We start from the raw sequence: 19,104 nt of genomic DNA, 5'->3' as shown, positions 1-19,104 counted from the left end.
GTGGACGAGTATATGGGCCACCTGATGGTAAGTGGTCACCAAACGCCCTTAGACATTGGCATTGTAAGAAATGTCAACCATCGCTTATAGCTAATGCGCCACCAACCTTGGGAACTAAGATTTTATGTCCCTAGTGCCTGTAATTACACTGGCTCACTCACCCTTCAAACCGGAACACAACAATATCAAGTATTGCTGTTTTGCGGTAGAATATCTAATGAGTGGGTGGTACCTACCCAGACGAGCTTGCACAAAGCACTACCACCAGTAATTAAAATTAAATATTTATGAATCAATAATTTTATATAATTAATTAAAATCAATCGATGTATTATGGAATGTGCTAACCAATGAAATATATTGAATAATTCTTCGGCAGATAGATACGAAAGACCTTTATCCTGAAATATAAACTATCAAAACCGATTTCAAAAAGAAAATGATCTTAAACATTTTTTTATAGTTAACAAATGAAGGTTGTTCTATAATACACTTACTGGAAGGCTTTAATATATCAGTTTAGTTTCTTTTTACCATTTCTATATAGACGCAATGATGTAATAATTTAATTGTTCGATTAATATATTAAAAAAGAACACTATAATAATTGTATTTTATTTGCTTTTAACAAACAAGAGTTTAAGATGTACCCATTTTTTATCAAAATAATAAATTTGTGCTGCAGACATATTTAATTAATGAGCAAGTGTGTACTCTATGACAATTAAAAATACAAATTAAAACTAAATATTATAACGATTAAGAAATGACATCTTAGAAAAATATATATAAATATATACTCCCTAGTAACTTAACTTTAGATACACAAATCGATTTACGATAAATGACCAGATAATGTCAAAAGACAAATGGTCCACGTTTTCACAGTTCGCCCCATAAACAATTGGGCTCAACAGACGGTATCCAACAGTATGTATGAGTCTTCTAATTGGCGCATAACAGCCCATCCCGACGAACTTAGTTGGCGAACATTCATTAGGACATTACCTAGCACCAAATTGCATTGTACCGTCTACCTAACTTGTTTCGACCTGTTATAATTAGAAACATGAACATCGACGTCGGCATTACGCTTGATGGAATGACAAAACGGCATTGCGCAACTAATAAAACAACAAATATAATTAAACTACTGCACGAAATTATATTTCAGCCTCACTTATTATTTATTTTCTTTTGAATATTCTTTATTCAAATTATTATGAACTTTAAAAAACTTTTTAATTGTACAGGATTTAATTGAATTTTAAAGATACCATCGGTTGGGAATGTGGATCCTACCGAAAAGGTCTGTCAGTGATTTATATTTGAAGCATAGTTTAGACTATATTTTGAAATAAATAAACACTATATTGTATTAATATGAAACTTGAACTAACGTCCTTTTTAGTTTCGAGTGAAACAAAACAGAACACAGCTAAAGTTTGGTGGCTTGTGTAAGATTTTTAAACGTGCGCGTTTATTTTAAACACCTGAAACGTGTTGTTAGACGTATTAGCACCAGCATTAAGACGCCCGATATCGTTAATCTTAACCGAAGATCGCGGGTTACGTACCTGGTAAGTAGCTGAGAGCTTATAATTCATCTCGTGCTCTACACTGAATATCTTACGTACATTTATGGATAATATTTTTTGAACTATAAGTACAATACACACTTGCAAACACAAAAATTACACACACACACGAACTCACAGACTCATTCATTCTGATTCTCGTCTCTTAATTGTTTCACTTTACTTACCGTCTTTTAGTTAGTAATTCCATATGAATCTAAGCTAATTGTGTAATCCTATTTTGGTTTTAGTAACAGTTGGATTATTAAATAAATAAATAATCTACACGATGCTTATTTACTAAGCCAAACAAACTCCAAAGCATCAATTTAAAAAAAATGAAGGCTTTAGCTCAGCTGTGCGATATTTAACGGCATAATAACATAGTAAAGCTATGTTATTATTATGATTTACAATTACTTTTAATATTACCAAACACGAACGTCACTTTTATACTATTTAAATAGTGATAATAATATTCATATTAATCCTAATCGCAATACACGTAATATACATACATAAATGTGTTTGAACATTCTTTTATAGCCTTATTATCTTACTTTACCTTAAGACGTCCAATATAGCTAACTGCCGACACCAGTTCATAATATCAAAATTCAAACGATAATCGCTTCGTATAAAGGCGTTTAAGAATATGTAAAGTGAATTGAAATACACTTTTAAAAAGATAAGATTTTACTCAAGTGTTTCAAAATGTTCAATTTTACTCACGTAGGCTTTTGCAAGAACTTTTGAATTTTAATTTTATAAGATTATATTAAATAATTCTCAAGCATCAATAGCACAATGTTTTATGGGCCGCCTAGCGATGTAAAAGTCGCAGGTTCGATCCCTTGGCTATTGTCGTCCTCAATTCTAGCACAAGCTGTACGCTTAATAGGTCCTTGAAATGGGCATTATCGGTATTTCTAAGATACGTACATAATCAACCATATAATATAGTTATATTGCTATATATGTCAAATCAAACGCTTGCCTTTATGAAATTTTCTATGGGACCGGCGTAGTGTGTTTTATGTCACTCCAAATTAACTCTCCTTGGTTGGCTGTTTTGTAGTGGTTTACTCGTCACTATATCTTGGACGTTTGAATCTTAATGGTATAGGTGAGGTTCACAAAATGCAAAGCTTTTTCGAAACCTATGAATTCAGATGGGTCAGAATCTATAGGTTAAAAAAAAGTATAACTTGTAATATAATTTCGTATTAGCATTGTATTTCCATTCTGGGTCTACTTACCTTTCGAAAGAATTTCGATTGGTTATTCATTGTATAGAAAAAAAAAAACAAAGAGCTTATCCAAAAAGGTTACCTATATTCACTACGAAACCAGAAAGAACACCTCGAGGTCATAAATATAGTAAAATGCTGAAGGCTTTTTGTATCCACTTACTTGTTATATAGAACGATATCCGGAAGCCAAATGTGCTCCGAGGGAACATAAAGCTCCTTCACACCGCCGTACTCCGAAGGGTCCCATTTAAATTTGTGGTCCTCCCATTCCTGAAATGTTTCTACCATTATTAAGGGCCTTCCAATGTAATAAATAATAATGAAAAAAGAAAGTTACGCCATCAATACTGTAGGAATTTTCAACACAAATCAATATCTATAAAAATATTTAGTATTAAATCTGTCTTTGCCATAATAGTGTTCATTTCTATTTGAATAAGCCTTAGGTCAATTATTAATTATTATTAATGACTTGCCTTTTTTCGTTTAGTAATAACATTTTTAGACGTTATAAAGGTTAGAATTTTTTTTTGTTCGTTTCTTGCATTGAAATCCTAGTAAAATGCAAGTTTTCCCTTTTTTTAGATGTCACATCCAGACTGGGCTTGAATTGATAAAAAATCTTATTAGACTTATTCGAATTAAATATTTAAAAAAAAATAGTTAAGATTATGGAGAATCATATACTTTAATATTTCACGTTGTATATTATCCTAAATATTATCCCTGTTACATACTCGAGTTATGTCGAGACTGTTAAGTAAAACGAAAAAAATATATGATATGCCTTGCGGTTTAAGACTAAATATCTACATATAAACATTGATGTGGTTATATATGCTTACGATTAATAGACTTTGACCACCTTTTATCGATTACTACGTAAGTTTATGGTAAATACATCAACTATTAGATGGAACTGCAGCATAAAATAAGAACGGTTGGAAGATATCGTATAGCTTACAAATAAATTACAGCATTGCAACCCCTTTATGGCAGTAGATACGATCTATATATAAAATAGATAATAAATAAATAAAAATATATAATATTTATAAATATGCCAAATATCATGATGATCAGTCACACGGTGTCGAGGTTTATTAATAATCGAACGAACATTAATTTTAGTATCATTTAATTGTCATTAATAATCTTTAATTTACATATGAATTTTAGCCTTTCATATTAAAATAATGTTCGACATTGATATATATATAATATTGAAAGCGTGATCAGTATGTGAGTAATATTCCTATTTAACAAACAAATTAAGTGTAAAGCTTACAAGGTGTCAGGATCGAACCTGCAACTTTGCACATCACAACACGGCCCCTTAAATACCGCGCTATTGACGCATATATAACTATACACTAAATATTTTCCAAAACATAAATAATTACTACGGGCATAATTAGCGAAGTATATTTTTGAGAGACATTGGAAAGCATTGATATTCTGTGAGAATTCACTTCATTACTCAACCGTGAAATGTTGACAAATTATGGTGATATACTACTGTGTAAACTCTGTATAACGTCACTGAAGGGACTGCGCATTTTATGGCATTATTTTAGATTTTGTCGTTAAATAGAGAGAAGAGAATACAATATTATTTTACTATGTATGTGTAATATTATTTACTGATCATGTATAAAAATTTACAAACAACAAACATTAATATTTAAACCAGATAACAACGCTTATTGAGTTGAGTTTATTACTAAGAACTTACACAGCTGCATTTTTTTTGGGCTTAGGAAGAACTGTTGACAACTTAATAATGACGTATTATTGTCGTTATTGAGAGTGGGTGTAACGCTACATGGAGTGCATCATTGTATGGAAAACAAGCTAAACCGTCCAAAGACGAGTGATTTTCACGCTTTAGGGATTATTTCGTTAAATCGAGTGACGTTACATGGTGTTTACGTATGTTATAATTATGATGGTCAATATTACATATTACTTTCTAACATTAATTCATGACCGATTTCTGGGGTGAGTTTCGAGTTTGCTCTTACAGAATAGTCGTATAGTATGTAGTTTTTTTTTTCATGAATAATAAACCTTTATGTAGCTTATGTATCTGTGTTATCGGTATCAGTAACAGCCTGTGAATGTCCCACTGCTGGGCTAAGGCCTCCTCTCTACTACGCTGCTCCAATGCGGCATGGTGGAATACACATGTGGCAGAATTTCAGTGAAATTAGACACATGCAGGTTTCCTGATGATGTTTTCCTTCACCGAAAAGCACGAGATGAATTATAATCACAAATTAAGCACATGAAAATTCAGTGGTGCTTGCCCGGGCTCAAACCCATGATCATCGGTTAAGATTCACGCGTTCTTACTCCTGGGCTATCTCGACTGCATCATATTTATCATAATGAAGCAGTGAATATACTATAACATATATGAATGACTTACATGTTCAAGCCACACGTTCGTTGTTAAAATCTGGTCCTTCAGATTCTGAAAAGAAATAAAAATACTTACATTAGTATAGTACATAGCTTATATAAAAAAGGCCCTCACAGTATTATTACTTTATTAGTAATTACGAGACATTTGATAATATAATCATAGTCTGACTATAACTTTAATACGGGTATAATCTATGCATTATAATAGATATTAAGTACGTTGTTTTACAGCTAGAGATTTTGTGTTCCAACCACCACCCACCCTTCACATTTTCTATCGTTAGGCAACAATGTTTAGTGGAGTTCTACCAGTTTGAAGATCGTAACAACAGGCACGAGGAACGTCATCACATAACATATTACTGATGATGGGGCTTTGTGGAAGCTCGTCTGGGTAGGTACCATCCACTCATCAGATATTCTACCGCAAAACAGCAGTACTTGGTATTATTGTGTTCCGGTTTGAAGGGTGAGTGAGCCAGTGTAATTACAGGCACAAGGGATATAACATCTTAGTTTCCAAGATTGGTGGCACATTGGCTATGTAAGCGATGGTTAAAATTTCTTACAATGCCAATGTCTATGGGCGTTGGTGATCACTTACCATAAGGTGACCCATATGCTCGTCCGCCTTCCTATTCATAAAAAAAACTCACAGATTCAGCAGATTGGTAGTGTATTTATAATGTAAGGGTTGGGTATTATTTATTACTGTGCCAATGGATATAGGTGGTGGTGACTACTTGCAATCAAGTGTTCCACTGTCTAGTCTGCTTACTTATTTAAATAAATATAAATGAAGTGATACGTTTGAGGTACCTATGGATTTTATTCCGGCCTTTGTTGTAGTTGGATTACTAAGTAAGCAGTTTTTATACATTGGTTACAGCCAATCGATTGAGCGTCTTTGGGAATCTGCCAAGAAATTTTATAGTGATATTAAAATGAACGTATCAAATATATGAACGGATATAGTAGGTAAAAAGAAATATTATCAAAATGGTTAAATTATATATTTCTTATTATTTTGGAAACAGATGACCATGTCAGCCTCCTGACGCTTTAACTCTTTCTATCTGGTTGATTTTGGATATGAGATGTAATACCATCGTATATGCATATGCATATGCAATGTTATTACGGCTACTCTGAAATATGAAGATACATTGGCACACTCACCGTTTAAACCGGAGTATAATAATACAGTGTTGATATTTTAATAGGTTTCAATAATGGATGGTAGATGGAATCTACTTAGGCTGGTCTGGTCAATGCCCTACACTAAAGCCGTTAAAGCCATCGATAAAATCCAACAATGTTCTGTAATCGTTTACAAGGAATTTGGAGTTGTCATTTAAAAACGTGAAACCTCGTTGGAATATTTATTCTACCGAGAAGTACACGTACATACATTAATGACAAAACATCTGAACAGGGATATAGTAGGAACCGACTAAGGCAACTTTGTTACGGCATATGTACATGTGTATGTCGATTACGTAAGCTGTGTCATAGCGGGGAACCGACGCACCAGAAAAAGCTTTCCAAAACAGGTATGGCGTTAGGCAGGTGTCAAAAGATTGTCCAATCCTTTTTTCACACAGCGTACACATTGTGCTGACAAATGGGGTCAAGCGAAATAAACGATTTATGTCCTACAAAATATTGCTTAGAGAACGAATTTCACACTTTTAATTATCTTTAAATTATTATATAGCGACATGTCATGTCAATGAAAGCAAGTGTCAAACTTTTAAATAAACAAATATAATAAGAGCTTGATGTTGAGTGGATAAGACAAAGATATATTACATACAACTTACTTTTGCCTTTATAACGTTAATTAAAAATTAAAGAAAGATTAATTTACTTAAAGGAAAGCAATAAAGCTCACATTAATACTTTGAGGTCGTTGACATAAATATTAATTTTCTTCTTAAAGCATTTTCTTTAATCGTGTGTTTGAATTCCAATAATTCATTATGCATTTGCACGTAGAAGGCTCGTAATAACCAGAACAGATTTACCAGGTGCAATAACGATGAGCTTAGGGATTTCAAGCGTCCATCTCATTTCGAATACATACCCTTTGGAGCTTAAGTTAGCAACTAGCTTAAACGAAAAATCTTTATTAGATTTTAATTATGGAACATCCTATAAGTATTTTATAATAAGGGCCAGCTGGGTTCAGTTACTGTAATTTTTTGTTGGACTGTTTACTGGGCTAAAAATTAAATATATGTTTAGCAAATCTTAAATTATCGTTCCTCTTCCTCAAACCACATTAAAAATATATTATTTTACTTGTCGGTAGGGCCTTGTGCAAGCTATGGGCTTGTACCAACTACTCACCAGATATTCTACCAACAAACTAAAGATCAACTGTTTGGCTAGCCCGTATATCGGGAACGATCAGTCACGCGTAAAACCGAGGTAATCTTTACTGCAAGCTCATGGCTTGCTCGTCTATCAGGATATAAACAAACAAATTTGACACAGCTCGATTCGATCGTGTAATTTTTAAACTAACTTACGTTCGCGTATTCTTTATCAAATAAATATTATTTTACTGGTGGTAGGGTATTCTGCAAGCTGGTCTGTGTAGGTATCATCTACTCATCAGATATTCTACCGCAAAACAGCAGTACTTGGTATTGTTGTATTCGGTTAAAGGGTGAGTGAGCCAGTGCAATTACAGGTACAAGGGACATAACATCTTAGTTCCCAAGGTTGATGGCGCGTTGGCGAAGTAAGCGATGGTTAATATTTCTGACAATGCCTATGTCTGATGACCACTTACGATCAAGTGGCCCATTTGCTCCTAACTATACTATAAAAAAATATTTTTTTGATTACTTTAGCTAATGACGCAAAATTCTTTCGGACATTTTAAGATGGAGATATTCGCTGAGTTTTGAGTTTCACCTTATATAATATTACGACCACTATTAAATGAGTATGCTACAACCATGTAACAAAAGGTGAATTAAATCGTTTATGATGATTTAAAATTGTGTCAGGTACATTTATGATACTGGTTACATATCATTCAGAGTTTATTTATTTTCGTTGATCAAATATGACAAAATTATGAACGGTGAATACTTGAAGCTTGTTCCATTCTCCATTAAATCACCGATTATGTATATACGAGTATCTACACTCCCCGTCTTAGAGAGCACATAAAGTCAATCGTTTTGTGTCTGATTCTATGGCTTTGCTTAATTGCGATCCTGTCGAATATTTGAAGTGAATGTATAGAGAGTTCATTAGTGTTTGCGCACAATCCTTTTCATTGTATCTCCAGCACAATTAACTAGTCTATTAGGAATGATAAACGTGGTCAAAATTAGAAGTAGTAGCCTTACTTTGTGGTCTCATATAAGCGCCATCGACTTGTAACGTCATATCGTGCGTCACGTCACGATGCTTACTATTGAAATGTTAATTTTATTAATTCTATTATGGTCTCTTTAAAACTCTGATGTTGGCGTTGGACTTCGTAGTTATTTCGTACCAATGGAAAAAAAATAAAAAAAGACTACAGGCATACGTAGTAATATTGTAAAATTCGTATTTATCATATAAATTTTTATTAATCTGGAAAAAATGAAAAAAAAATAAAATAAAAATCATAATGTTGATACATTTTTTTATGAGAAATCTCTTTATAAATTTGTAAATTGTGATGTGATTTGTATCTATTTAATGAGGCAATAAACCCAACGAAGATATCGACATCGAATCTAATATTCTATGCTATGATACTCTTAATAATTAGTAGGTAATTATCTTTAATTAATGGCAATTTCATTATTAAATTTTTTATATAATTTTAAGCTATGACAAAGAAAACACAATTAAGTTAAACAAGAACACTTACACTTAGTCTGTATTCAATATAAATCCATCTTTAAAAAAATATTCACATTAAAATAAGCAACCATATTTTATTATATATTAATAAGTATCTAAACACAGTGTGTAATTTAAAGTCTATTTAATATGTATGACGCAAAGTTAGCTACTGAAAATATACAGTAAATATTTTGTATTCTACTTTGTGCCTGTCTTTGTACCCATAGTTAACATTCTCTGAGCTAACAGTTAAGGAATTACGTGAGGAATCTACACCATTATTAAGTTATAACTTATAATAATATTCAAATTTTAATAATAATGAGATGTTTTTGTTTTTTATAATGTATGTACGTTAATCTTAACTAGTGCTCGGTGGTGAAGGAAAACTGCAGATGTCAAAGCGATTTAAAAGCGTGGTGGAATAAGCCCAAGACTTCTCTCCAATCTCATACCTCTCATACCTTCGACCAGTGGTAGGGCATTTATGAGCTATTACTTTTCCTAATTAATACATTAAAAATATATACAACAATGGATGTATGGCTTAAGTTTGATCCTGACCTTCTGGGTTACTGCCATTCCCACTTCTAACACAATCTATACTATTAAATTAAAATTGTTGATACAAGGAAATTTGTAAGACGGATAATCTAGTTTGCGCTTGATGAAGCCACGGCTTATTATAATTACCTAGGATCGCCCGAAGTTGTTTTATTCTGACTTTAAGATACATATATATTTTCGGAATATTAAGAAAAAGGAGCGAACGTCCAAATTATACAGATTATATAAATTAATAAAATAAAAAATATATCACCATTATAGAATATCTGCCATATGTTATAGTAGGTTGACAATAAGATGAGCAACCTTTTAGTAAGTGGTCACAATCAAGATTTATTGAAGTAATCGGAAAATTGAATTATTCTCCATGTTAGGGCCTTGTGCAAGCCCTCTTGGGTGGAAACCACCCAATTAACAGTTATTTTACCACCAGACGTCAATACTTTGTATTCATATGGCAAAGGTGACCACCAACCTTCGGGTAGCAAACTTGTTCGTTTATCTTCCTGAAATAGAAAATCTCGATTCTCCATAAGAAGATTTATCGTTTGCATCGTTAAAATCCCGTTCATCGTTTCATTCACATCAAAGTGCGGCTTAGTTTTTGAGCAAACGTGGGATATGTGTGTTTTATTTCCATTTGTTGATGCAAAACCGACAACAAATAAAGTCGGAAGAGAATCTAGATAGATCCGCTGGCTCCACGGGACTGGAAGAACGCCCATAGACAATAATATTACAGATGGCTTATTTGTATTTCACCTTTGTTTAAATGCAGTTCGATAGCCGTAAGCATCGTTAAGGAAAAATAAACTCAAATACCTGGTAATAGAAGTTTTATTAGAATTTAAGCTGATAAGATTTTATACTTGGTGTTAAAACATAACTTTATATGTAATTATAAACGAAATGGAAAATATTGGTATTTATTTTACAGAACGTTGATTATTTATTCATCATATTTCAAGCAAGAAGTTGTAAATACTTTAACAAAATAGTGACGATGAGATTAGCCAGTGCATTAAGGTATTGTTATTGTTTTTAACCATTAGTCTAAACATTTGTGTATTTATAAATAAATGCAAACCGGTGGGTCATACTATAAACTCTTCAATATAAAGTAATAATGACTAGGAAATTTGATATATATACGACCTATGACGGGCCCGACGGGCGTAGCCTAGCGTCTTTAGATTAGCGGCTTTAGACACATCTCATAAATAATATTTCAGTTGCTCAGTTTTGATTCCTTTGTTCTATTTGTGTGTGTAAATTGTACGTGTCGATATACGTTTACTTTATTGTTGTATAGTTATTTTGATTTACCTCTTTTTAAAAACCTATTTCTATCTTGATTTCTAATAGTATTATTAGCTGTTATCTTTTTAATATATATATATATATATATATATATATATATATATATATATATATATATATATATATTAAAAAGATAACAGAGATTTATATATATATATAACTCCGAAGAGGATACTTTTTTCACCAACGCCCATAAACATTGGCATTGTAAGAAATATTAACCATCGCTTACATCGTCAATGCGCCACCAACCTTGGGAACTTAGATGTTATGTCCCTTGTGCCTGTAATTACACTGGCTCACTCACCCTTCAAACCGGAACACAACAATACTAAATACTGCTGTTTTGCGGTAGAATATCTGATGAGTGGGTGGCACCTACCTAGACGGGCTTGCACAAAGCCGTTATCTGTGCACAAATAGCACTGGCGGCATACACATCGTAGCTGCCACGGGCTTTTAGGCGTGGTTACTAAGGTAATTGTTAGCGGTCAGTGTAAGGATATCAATATCATCTGTAAATGATTTTTATCTCATAATTAGCTAATTTGAATGGTTCGTCTCGTGCTTTGACAAAAAATGTCGTTAAATTTGTAATTTTGTGATTAATTACTTCTTTTTAGTTGATGTTTCACCTCGATCTTAAAAGTATAATAATAATGTTTAAAATTATGTTTAATAAGTATAAGATTTATAGAAAATCGCTTTCAAATACTGAACCAATTGTCACTTTGTCTTCAACCTTTTTCCGTTTGTCTTTCCTTATACATCGGTAGTTCTACATCGGGTCCCTCGTTTTCCGCAATATCCCTCAGTTTTTCGATATAAATTGATATTTCGCTATTTCGTCATATTTTCACTTTTTATTATTTTGCACGAATACATGATTCATTGATTTCTATAAAACATAATCAAGTACTAGATAACTATGTGTGGATTAAAATCAGTGTCACGTTGATTTCATTATTTGTTTACCAAAATACATAACACTATTAAATATAACAAAATTCATATTTAAAAATAGTACGTATTAATACTATTTTCTTCGAAAAAAATAATAAATAGAAAGGAATTTTGGTAAATGTATATGCAAGTCGAGTATATAAATGAATACATATTTTTATTTACTTACAGACGTATCTTTTTATGATTTTACGTTTTTTTATGACGAATGAAATCTTGAGTTTTTATAACGAATGAAATCTTTTACTTCAATCGTTTCGTTTTATTCATTTAGTGTTAAGCATTTATCAAGCATCAGTTATACGATTACCAATATTTACAATTTATACCAAAAATTACAACAGCAATGTACAAAATTACGAACACAGCGTTGTGGAGAGTAAAATGTTTATCAACTGCCAAAAAGATCAACACTGCTACTCTGTAAAAACTTCGTATCTCAGTCGTGAAATGTCCAAAGTCCACTTAGGTTATATGCTATTTTTATGCCTGTTTCCATTTAAAGTTATAATTATTATAGTCAATGTCGCATAATATCATATATATTTTTCTTAAATTTCACGACCATGTTCTGTGATGTTGCTATGGTCTTACATTGGGTGTTATATGTCTACAATAATATTATCTTTTCTAGGTGATACCAGTTTATACCGATTAGTTTTTATTATTTACTATTTCCCACACAAGGCCGTTACTTTTGTTTTATACATATGAATTTAGGATGAAAAATTCCGAATTCAAAACACAATACTGACAACGCTGATAGGTATAATAATATATCATATGGCTAATAAAAGTTAATGTGGTCACTAATGTTTTCGATTGGATTAAATAATAAATACTAGACCATTATGAACGCACGGAATAAACTCCCGTCAGAATATAAAGATTTGAGTGAAATTTTGTTTAGCACAATCGTAAGCACTTATGGTTAAGTGCTAACGGATGGCCGTTGATCGGCTAGAAATAAGCCCGCAGCAAAGACAAAGCACTGGCGTGAGACACGTGACGGTTGTCTATAAAATTTTGCCAATATCTTCTATGTCGTTCACGTACCCGTACTAAGTCTTTAGTTTCAATTGCCTTTAGGTATTCAATTCGTTTGAATACCTAAAGGCATTATATACTATACCCATACCTAAAATAATGATGTATACTATTAAATAATTTCATAAGTAAATGTCGATCGGTTCCAAAGATATATCAGACGACTGTTTTATGTTCAGATTGAGTTAATTGCGTCGGCTCTTGTCTGCCTACACTATTAAATTACTATTTCAGCGTATTAAAGGCTTTACATACTACAATCATATGGTTCCATATGGTTCAATTATTTTAGTTTTTAGACGGATTCTTAAAATATTAAAAAAAGTGTCTTCTACACTGAAAATTATATTAAATTTACCAGACCGCACGCTGGGCATCTTAAAACTTAGAGAAATGATAACACGTGGATTGATAATATAAATAGATAATATAGTTAAGATAATAAAGATTATAATGAAATAATTGTATATAAAAAACACCGACTAGAGATTTTTATAAAATTAGTATTTTTGTATTAATATTCATGTATTCTTCTTACCAGGTCGATGAGTTGCGAAAGCCGTAGGCCAAGTTTCACTAGCACTGTGTTGTTGTTCTTATCAACTGGTCGTATCAGTCTATTGTAATTGCTCAAAAGATCGTCGTAAAGTCTCTTAGCATCAGGATTAGCAAGACTTATACCACAGAGAATCGAAATAAAGAAAATAATAACACTTCCACATAAATACATTTTTACCACAAAACTAAGGTTATAATTTAGAATACAATATTAATTAACACATATTTAAACATCATCTACACGCGTCACTTAAAAATAAAATGTTTGTGTTTAATGTTTCAAATAGTGTATATTAAATCGAAATAATTTTTTTTCTAAAATTTGACAGTTACGCCCGACAAGCTTTGGCGACGGTGGCGCCTCTACTGGCGGGAAAAAGAAGTAACTCGGACGCCATTGCGCAAACTCCGACCGGAGTTTTCTTGGGCCTATTAAAACGAGCATAAAAGTAGTAATACCAATACAAAATTTGTTTTTATTAATCTACAGTGTAGTTACATCAAACTTTGAATTATTCCCATTGAGCTATCTTTGATCTGGTTGAAAAACCTCTTATTAACATATTAATTATGTTAATTATAAAATAGTGTATTGGATATTTATTTAGATTAAGAAATAAGTTGTCTATAAATTCGTATTTCTTAGTGTGTATTTTTCCACAAAACGTTACTGTATATATATTATTATAACTTTCTTGTGCTTTTAAAGTATACTTGTAAACTAAAACAATTCGTAATATTTAAGAACTCTGAATACATAATTTAAGTACATGCCGGTCGGATCAATCTCAGTACGCATGCGCGTTACTTCATTCATTACAACGTAGATTACGCATGATAATAGATGGCGTTAGCTGTTTTAGTGTATAAACTGAACAGCTCATCAAGCAACATCTAAAAATCTAGATGAAAAATATTTTGTTGATAGATAATAATTAATTATTTTAGATTATTAACATTAAGGTCTTAAATATACACAAATAAAAATTAAAAATAGTTACTGCACAAATCGCGACCGCGTGGAATGGTGGCAAGAATGTTAGCTGCATTTCTCCTTTGAATCGCAATTCCGATTCTCTGGGCGAAAAATGAACCAGCCCTCTTGTCACCAGTAGATGCAATAAGACGGGGTGTAATATTTTTAATGAAAGTTTTTTCATTACTTATTACTCCAAGCGTTTCAATTGCAAACGGAACAAAAATATAATTTGGAAATTATTTTAGATAGATTATAGAAGTTTCGTATAATTTAAATATCGCTTAATTATTTATAGGTAAAGAAAAATATTAAATTTGAAACTATCAATATATATACGCTTACAATAAAGTTTTTTATATTTAAATAATAATAATAAATCGCTTATGCACGTGACTCGTAATAAATTATAATCAAAAAAGCAGACGTGTATTATCGGAGCGGACCTAACAAGCAGGTATTAAAGAAACCAGCCGCCCTCAAAATTGGGAATTTTATAGTGCTCTATAAAAGTACGGAGCGAATGAGAAACTTAAGTCCCTTCTCCCGATCGTAGCAGCAAAAGGTTTGACGGTAATTCGAACATAAAACGCGGAGGTTTCGAAACTTAAACGAAAAAGTTTCACCTTTTTTCAAATCTTGGATTGTCGTTACGTTTTTGTTTTCCCAGCCTACGTTATTGACTCGACTGAGTGTTCGTTGATAGACTGTTTTTAGTTTATATGTTCATTTAAAAAGATGAGGCCATATTTTAACTCGATGAAATGGTCTAGTCATAGAACATTCATGTTGAGTTAGAGCTCTTTGTTATTGTCCAATAACTTTATTAAAATGAAAATAATAAATATTTATATTAAACTTATAAATCAAATAAGCTTAACTTATATTTAATAAAAAGAGGTTGCAATGAGAACGTTCGTTACTCTATATTTTATATTAGAAATATAACCTTAACATAGGCTTAATTAAAAAAATCTAATCTAAATAAGCTAAGGAAAATATTACATTGCCTTGCTTTTATTAGAAAATTGTTTGAGCTCATTGTTGCTCATCAAAAGGCACAAAAAATAATGCCATTCGTTTTTTTTAATTTATTAAAACAATAATATACCTGTCATATTTTGTGCTTGCATTGAAACATGTCTTTATAACCATGTGGTGTCGTTATGGCGGTGATAAGTTATTAACCGCTTGTAAATGTCCAATTTCGGATAAATTAGACACGTAGGTTCCGTCACTGCCAAACACGAGATGAATTATAAACACAAAGTAAGTACATAAAAATTCAGTGGTGTGTGCCTGGGTTTGAGCCCGTGATCATCGGTTAAGATTCACGCGTTCTAATTACTGGGCCATCTCAGCTCAGTATGATTTTGAGTAATGGTTTATTAGGATAAAACTTAACCCAGAAATTGACTCAGGTAGCAATTTTCAGAACCATCACTTCCTCGTGATGCATCCGGATCTTGGTCGGTAGGTACTCTTCGGAGTTTTGCCAGCTGACTACTGACGTGACGATGATGCTATATGGTTCGCATCTGGTACTTCTTAGATTATTATTATTCTTTTTGCGTGTGAGACTGATATACCTGAAAAGAGGCAATGGTTTGGCGTGAGAGGCGATTTATACCAAATGCGCATGGTATCACCGCATGATATACATCCGTAATTTCATAATGATCATGTAGCCCATCGACAAAAAAAATTATAGTATACTTAGTAGTAATTTCTTATTCAAATAGACTTTTAAAAGTTTTTATGAATCGTCAAGCGCTACCACCGTTTCGGAATGAGGATTCTGTTCGGAATGAGGATTCTACCGAGAAGAACCTGCAAGAAACTCCGTAGTTACTCTTTTTTTTTACAAAAATACAAATTTTTATCAATTACATACACTTAGCATCGGCACGAGATCTAGCAATCACTCAATCCACGCAATTTTGTCAGACATATATTCAGTAATCTTTACTATAAGACTAAATCTATATGTATATATGAAAGAAAAACTGACTGACATATGACATATCAACCCAAACTTAACAAAAATTTAATCTTTAAGGTAGTAATAAAGAGAATGTATGTTTGTATGAAAATTCTTCATTTTTAAGGAAAGAAGTATTCAGCAATTCTGAATCTTGACGTGAGCGATGACGAAAGCGTTAATAATATTTAAGATAATATGGATGTGCGATTTTATATAGACACGTATAAGTGTCTTGATAAACTCAAAGTAATAAAATATTAAAAGATTGGATGAAACGCCCACTCCAATCAAAAGATAACATTTCGCAATCATTTCATACTATTTTACATTACAGTTCAACAATTTTCCCCTTCTAGGTAGGGTTTTATTTTTATATATTATATGAGATAGATTTCTATCTAAGAGTTAGCTGCAGATTTATCTCAGTTCGATTGCTGCCGCAATTAATATAGTCTCAAGGGACGGTAAGCAAATTAAAGGCAAACTCCGAATGTATATTTGCCAAGTGACTGCATTGCAGTGCCCCCGCTCCACGCGTTTTGAATTATATACACTAAACTATGCTATGCCATTTCTAGACAAGAAGACAAGTAGAGATTATTACTTTGGACACGCTAGGAAAGTTAAAGTTTAAACGAATAAGTAACTTTTTTAATTTTGAAAAACATTTCCTTAAAAGGACGAATCAAAAGAGCTCATAAAAGCCTTCCGGAATAATGTATAATTTTAAAAGTTATAATTTTAAGCAAAATTGTTATGTAGTAGGCTTGTTACAGTTTATGTGCAGACAAGTTCTACGTAGTATCTGCTAAAATTTGTTCCTAAAAACCTTATTATATGAACAGTAGCCGTAAACAATTTCTTTGTATTTCGTATCTCGAACACTGTAATGTTTAGCATAATAATATTATATAGTAATATTTTATTATTATTCATTTTAGTTAAATATACTTGGTCTTAATTTTGTTAATTTAAAAAATAGATCATCATGTTGTGTTGGTATTTTCATGGCAAATTTTCACCGACGATCTTTGTTTCATTGAGTGTGTGTATCTATATATTTCGTTGCTATATATTCTATGTTTTAATCATGTTTATTGATTGTTTTATTTATAAATTATTTTAATGATCATCAATTTCGATATTTACAATTTGCCGGGATCCCCGTGACGGGTGCCTTTGTTTTGGTTTATTGCATTTATTTTTATTATTAGTCTTAAAAATTAACAGAATATTACCCTTAAATTTTTTGCTTACTTTTAATTTCGATATACATGAATAAAAAAATGTCCAATTTGGTGTATGAATCAAGGTGGTTAGTACACATAAATAAATAATACCTAAGGGAGTTTTACGACATCAGTTTTAATACAACAACAATATTAAGCAATGTATTACATGAACTAAGCGATTAATTTCGCCACTACCATTCTTTTATATTGTGAATAGCGGGGAGTGTACGAAAGTTTATTTTGCAAATGCAGAGAAATGAGTGTTGCGTCGAGTTCTGTTCCGGCTGTCTCGGGAGGGTCTTTGTTCGTGTGCTAAATGAATGACGTTTGCCAAATTATTCCTCATTTTTCTGCCTGGAAATAATCTATTACTTTTTTTATATTTCGTTTACAACCTCTTTAGTGACCATCTTCTATAGAGGTTTTATATGTAGACCTTTTATAAAAGTGCCTGGCGCCATAGATATTTGTTCTTGTATTTTTGTCTCGCCTGTTTCTAAAAGGCTTAACGGATATAATTTTTGACGTATTTTTTATTTTATTTTGTGGGATTTCTACCAACGCGATAATTAATGTAGGCCCTTTCTGCAAGAAGTCAATTTAGTAAAGATAACTGGCGCTATTCTTTAAAGACTCCCTTCGTATCTCACTCGTTCTGTAGATCACTCCAGTGAGAGTTAACATGAGAACAAAATAATCTGAAGAAATGACTTAAAATAAAGTAGAAAAAAGAATAATATAACACAAATAAGACAATATAATAGAAAAATTGTAGCTTAGTAATATTTATGTTTATGCTTTTCTGAGACAGAAATAAATGGTTTAGAAAAAAATACTACCACCGGACCGACGTCACTTAAATGGGATAATGGCAAATATTTTAGTATTTTATTATACCGCCAAACAATAATACTTAGTATTGTTGTGTACCGGTTGGAATATTGAGTGACAGAACCATAGCCTCGTAGTTCTAGGGTTGGTGGCGTATTGGTGATGGATAGGTGATATTTCTATCGGTCCCAATGTTTGTGGGGGTGGTGACCACTAATCATCAAATGGCCAAATTGCACATCCTCCTATATTTTAAAAACGTATATTATAATATATACATCCTGGTACATTATTCACCAAGGCCATGTGATCCTAAACTAAGCAGAGCTTGTATGGACACCAGACAACTGATATACTACATATACTACTTTTCTTTTGTAAATATATACTTATATAGATAATTACACCCACACTCAGGACAAACAGACATGTTCATGCATACAAATGTCTGTCCTGGGTGGGAATCGAAGCCACAATCTTCGGCGTGAAAGCAAGTATCTGCCAACCACGC

The 19,104-nt window shown here is 32.1% G+C and overlaps 1 protein-coding gene across 1 annotated transcript in view; it reads right to left on the bottom strand.

The window, feature by feature from the left end:
* LOC126773353 (acetylcholine receptor subunit alpha-like 2) overlaps positions 1 to 16,230 on the bottom strand; it is a 28,766-nt gene extending 12,536 nt beyond the window's left edge. The window contains exons 1-4 of the mRNA XM_050494246.1: positions 16,208 to 16,230; positions 13,551 to 13,725; positions 5,262 to 5,306; positions 2,991 to 3,100 (exon numbers count right to left, since the gene is read on the bottom strand). Coding sequence (XP_050350203.1) covers positions 2,991 to 3,100; positions 5,262 to 5,306; positions 13,551 to 13,725; positions 16,208 to 16,230 — 353 coding nt within the window. The remainder of the gene's footprint in view (positions 1 to 2,990; positions 3,101 to 5,261; positions 5,307 to 13,550; positions 13,726 to 16,207) is intronic.
* Positions 16,231 to 19,104: the final 2,874 nt, after the last annotated feature.

This window comes from Nymphalis io, chromosome 14, assembly GCF_905147045.1.
Source record: "Nymphalis io chromosome 14, ilAglIoxx1.1, whole genome shotgun sequence".
Lineage (NCBI taxonomy): Eukaryota > Metazoa > Arthropoda > Insecta > Lepidoptera > Nymphalidae > Nymphalis > Nymphalis io.
This window is presented reverse-complemented; position numbering and strand designations above follow the sequence as displayed.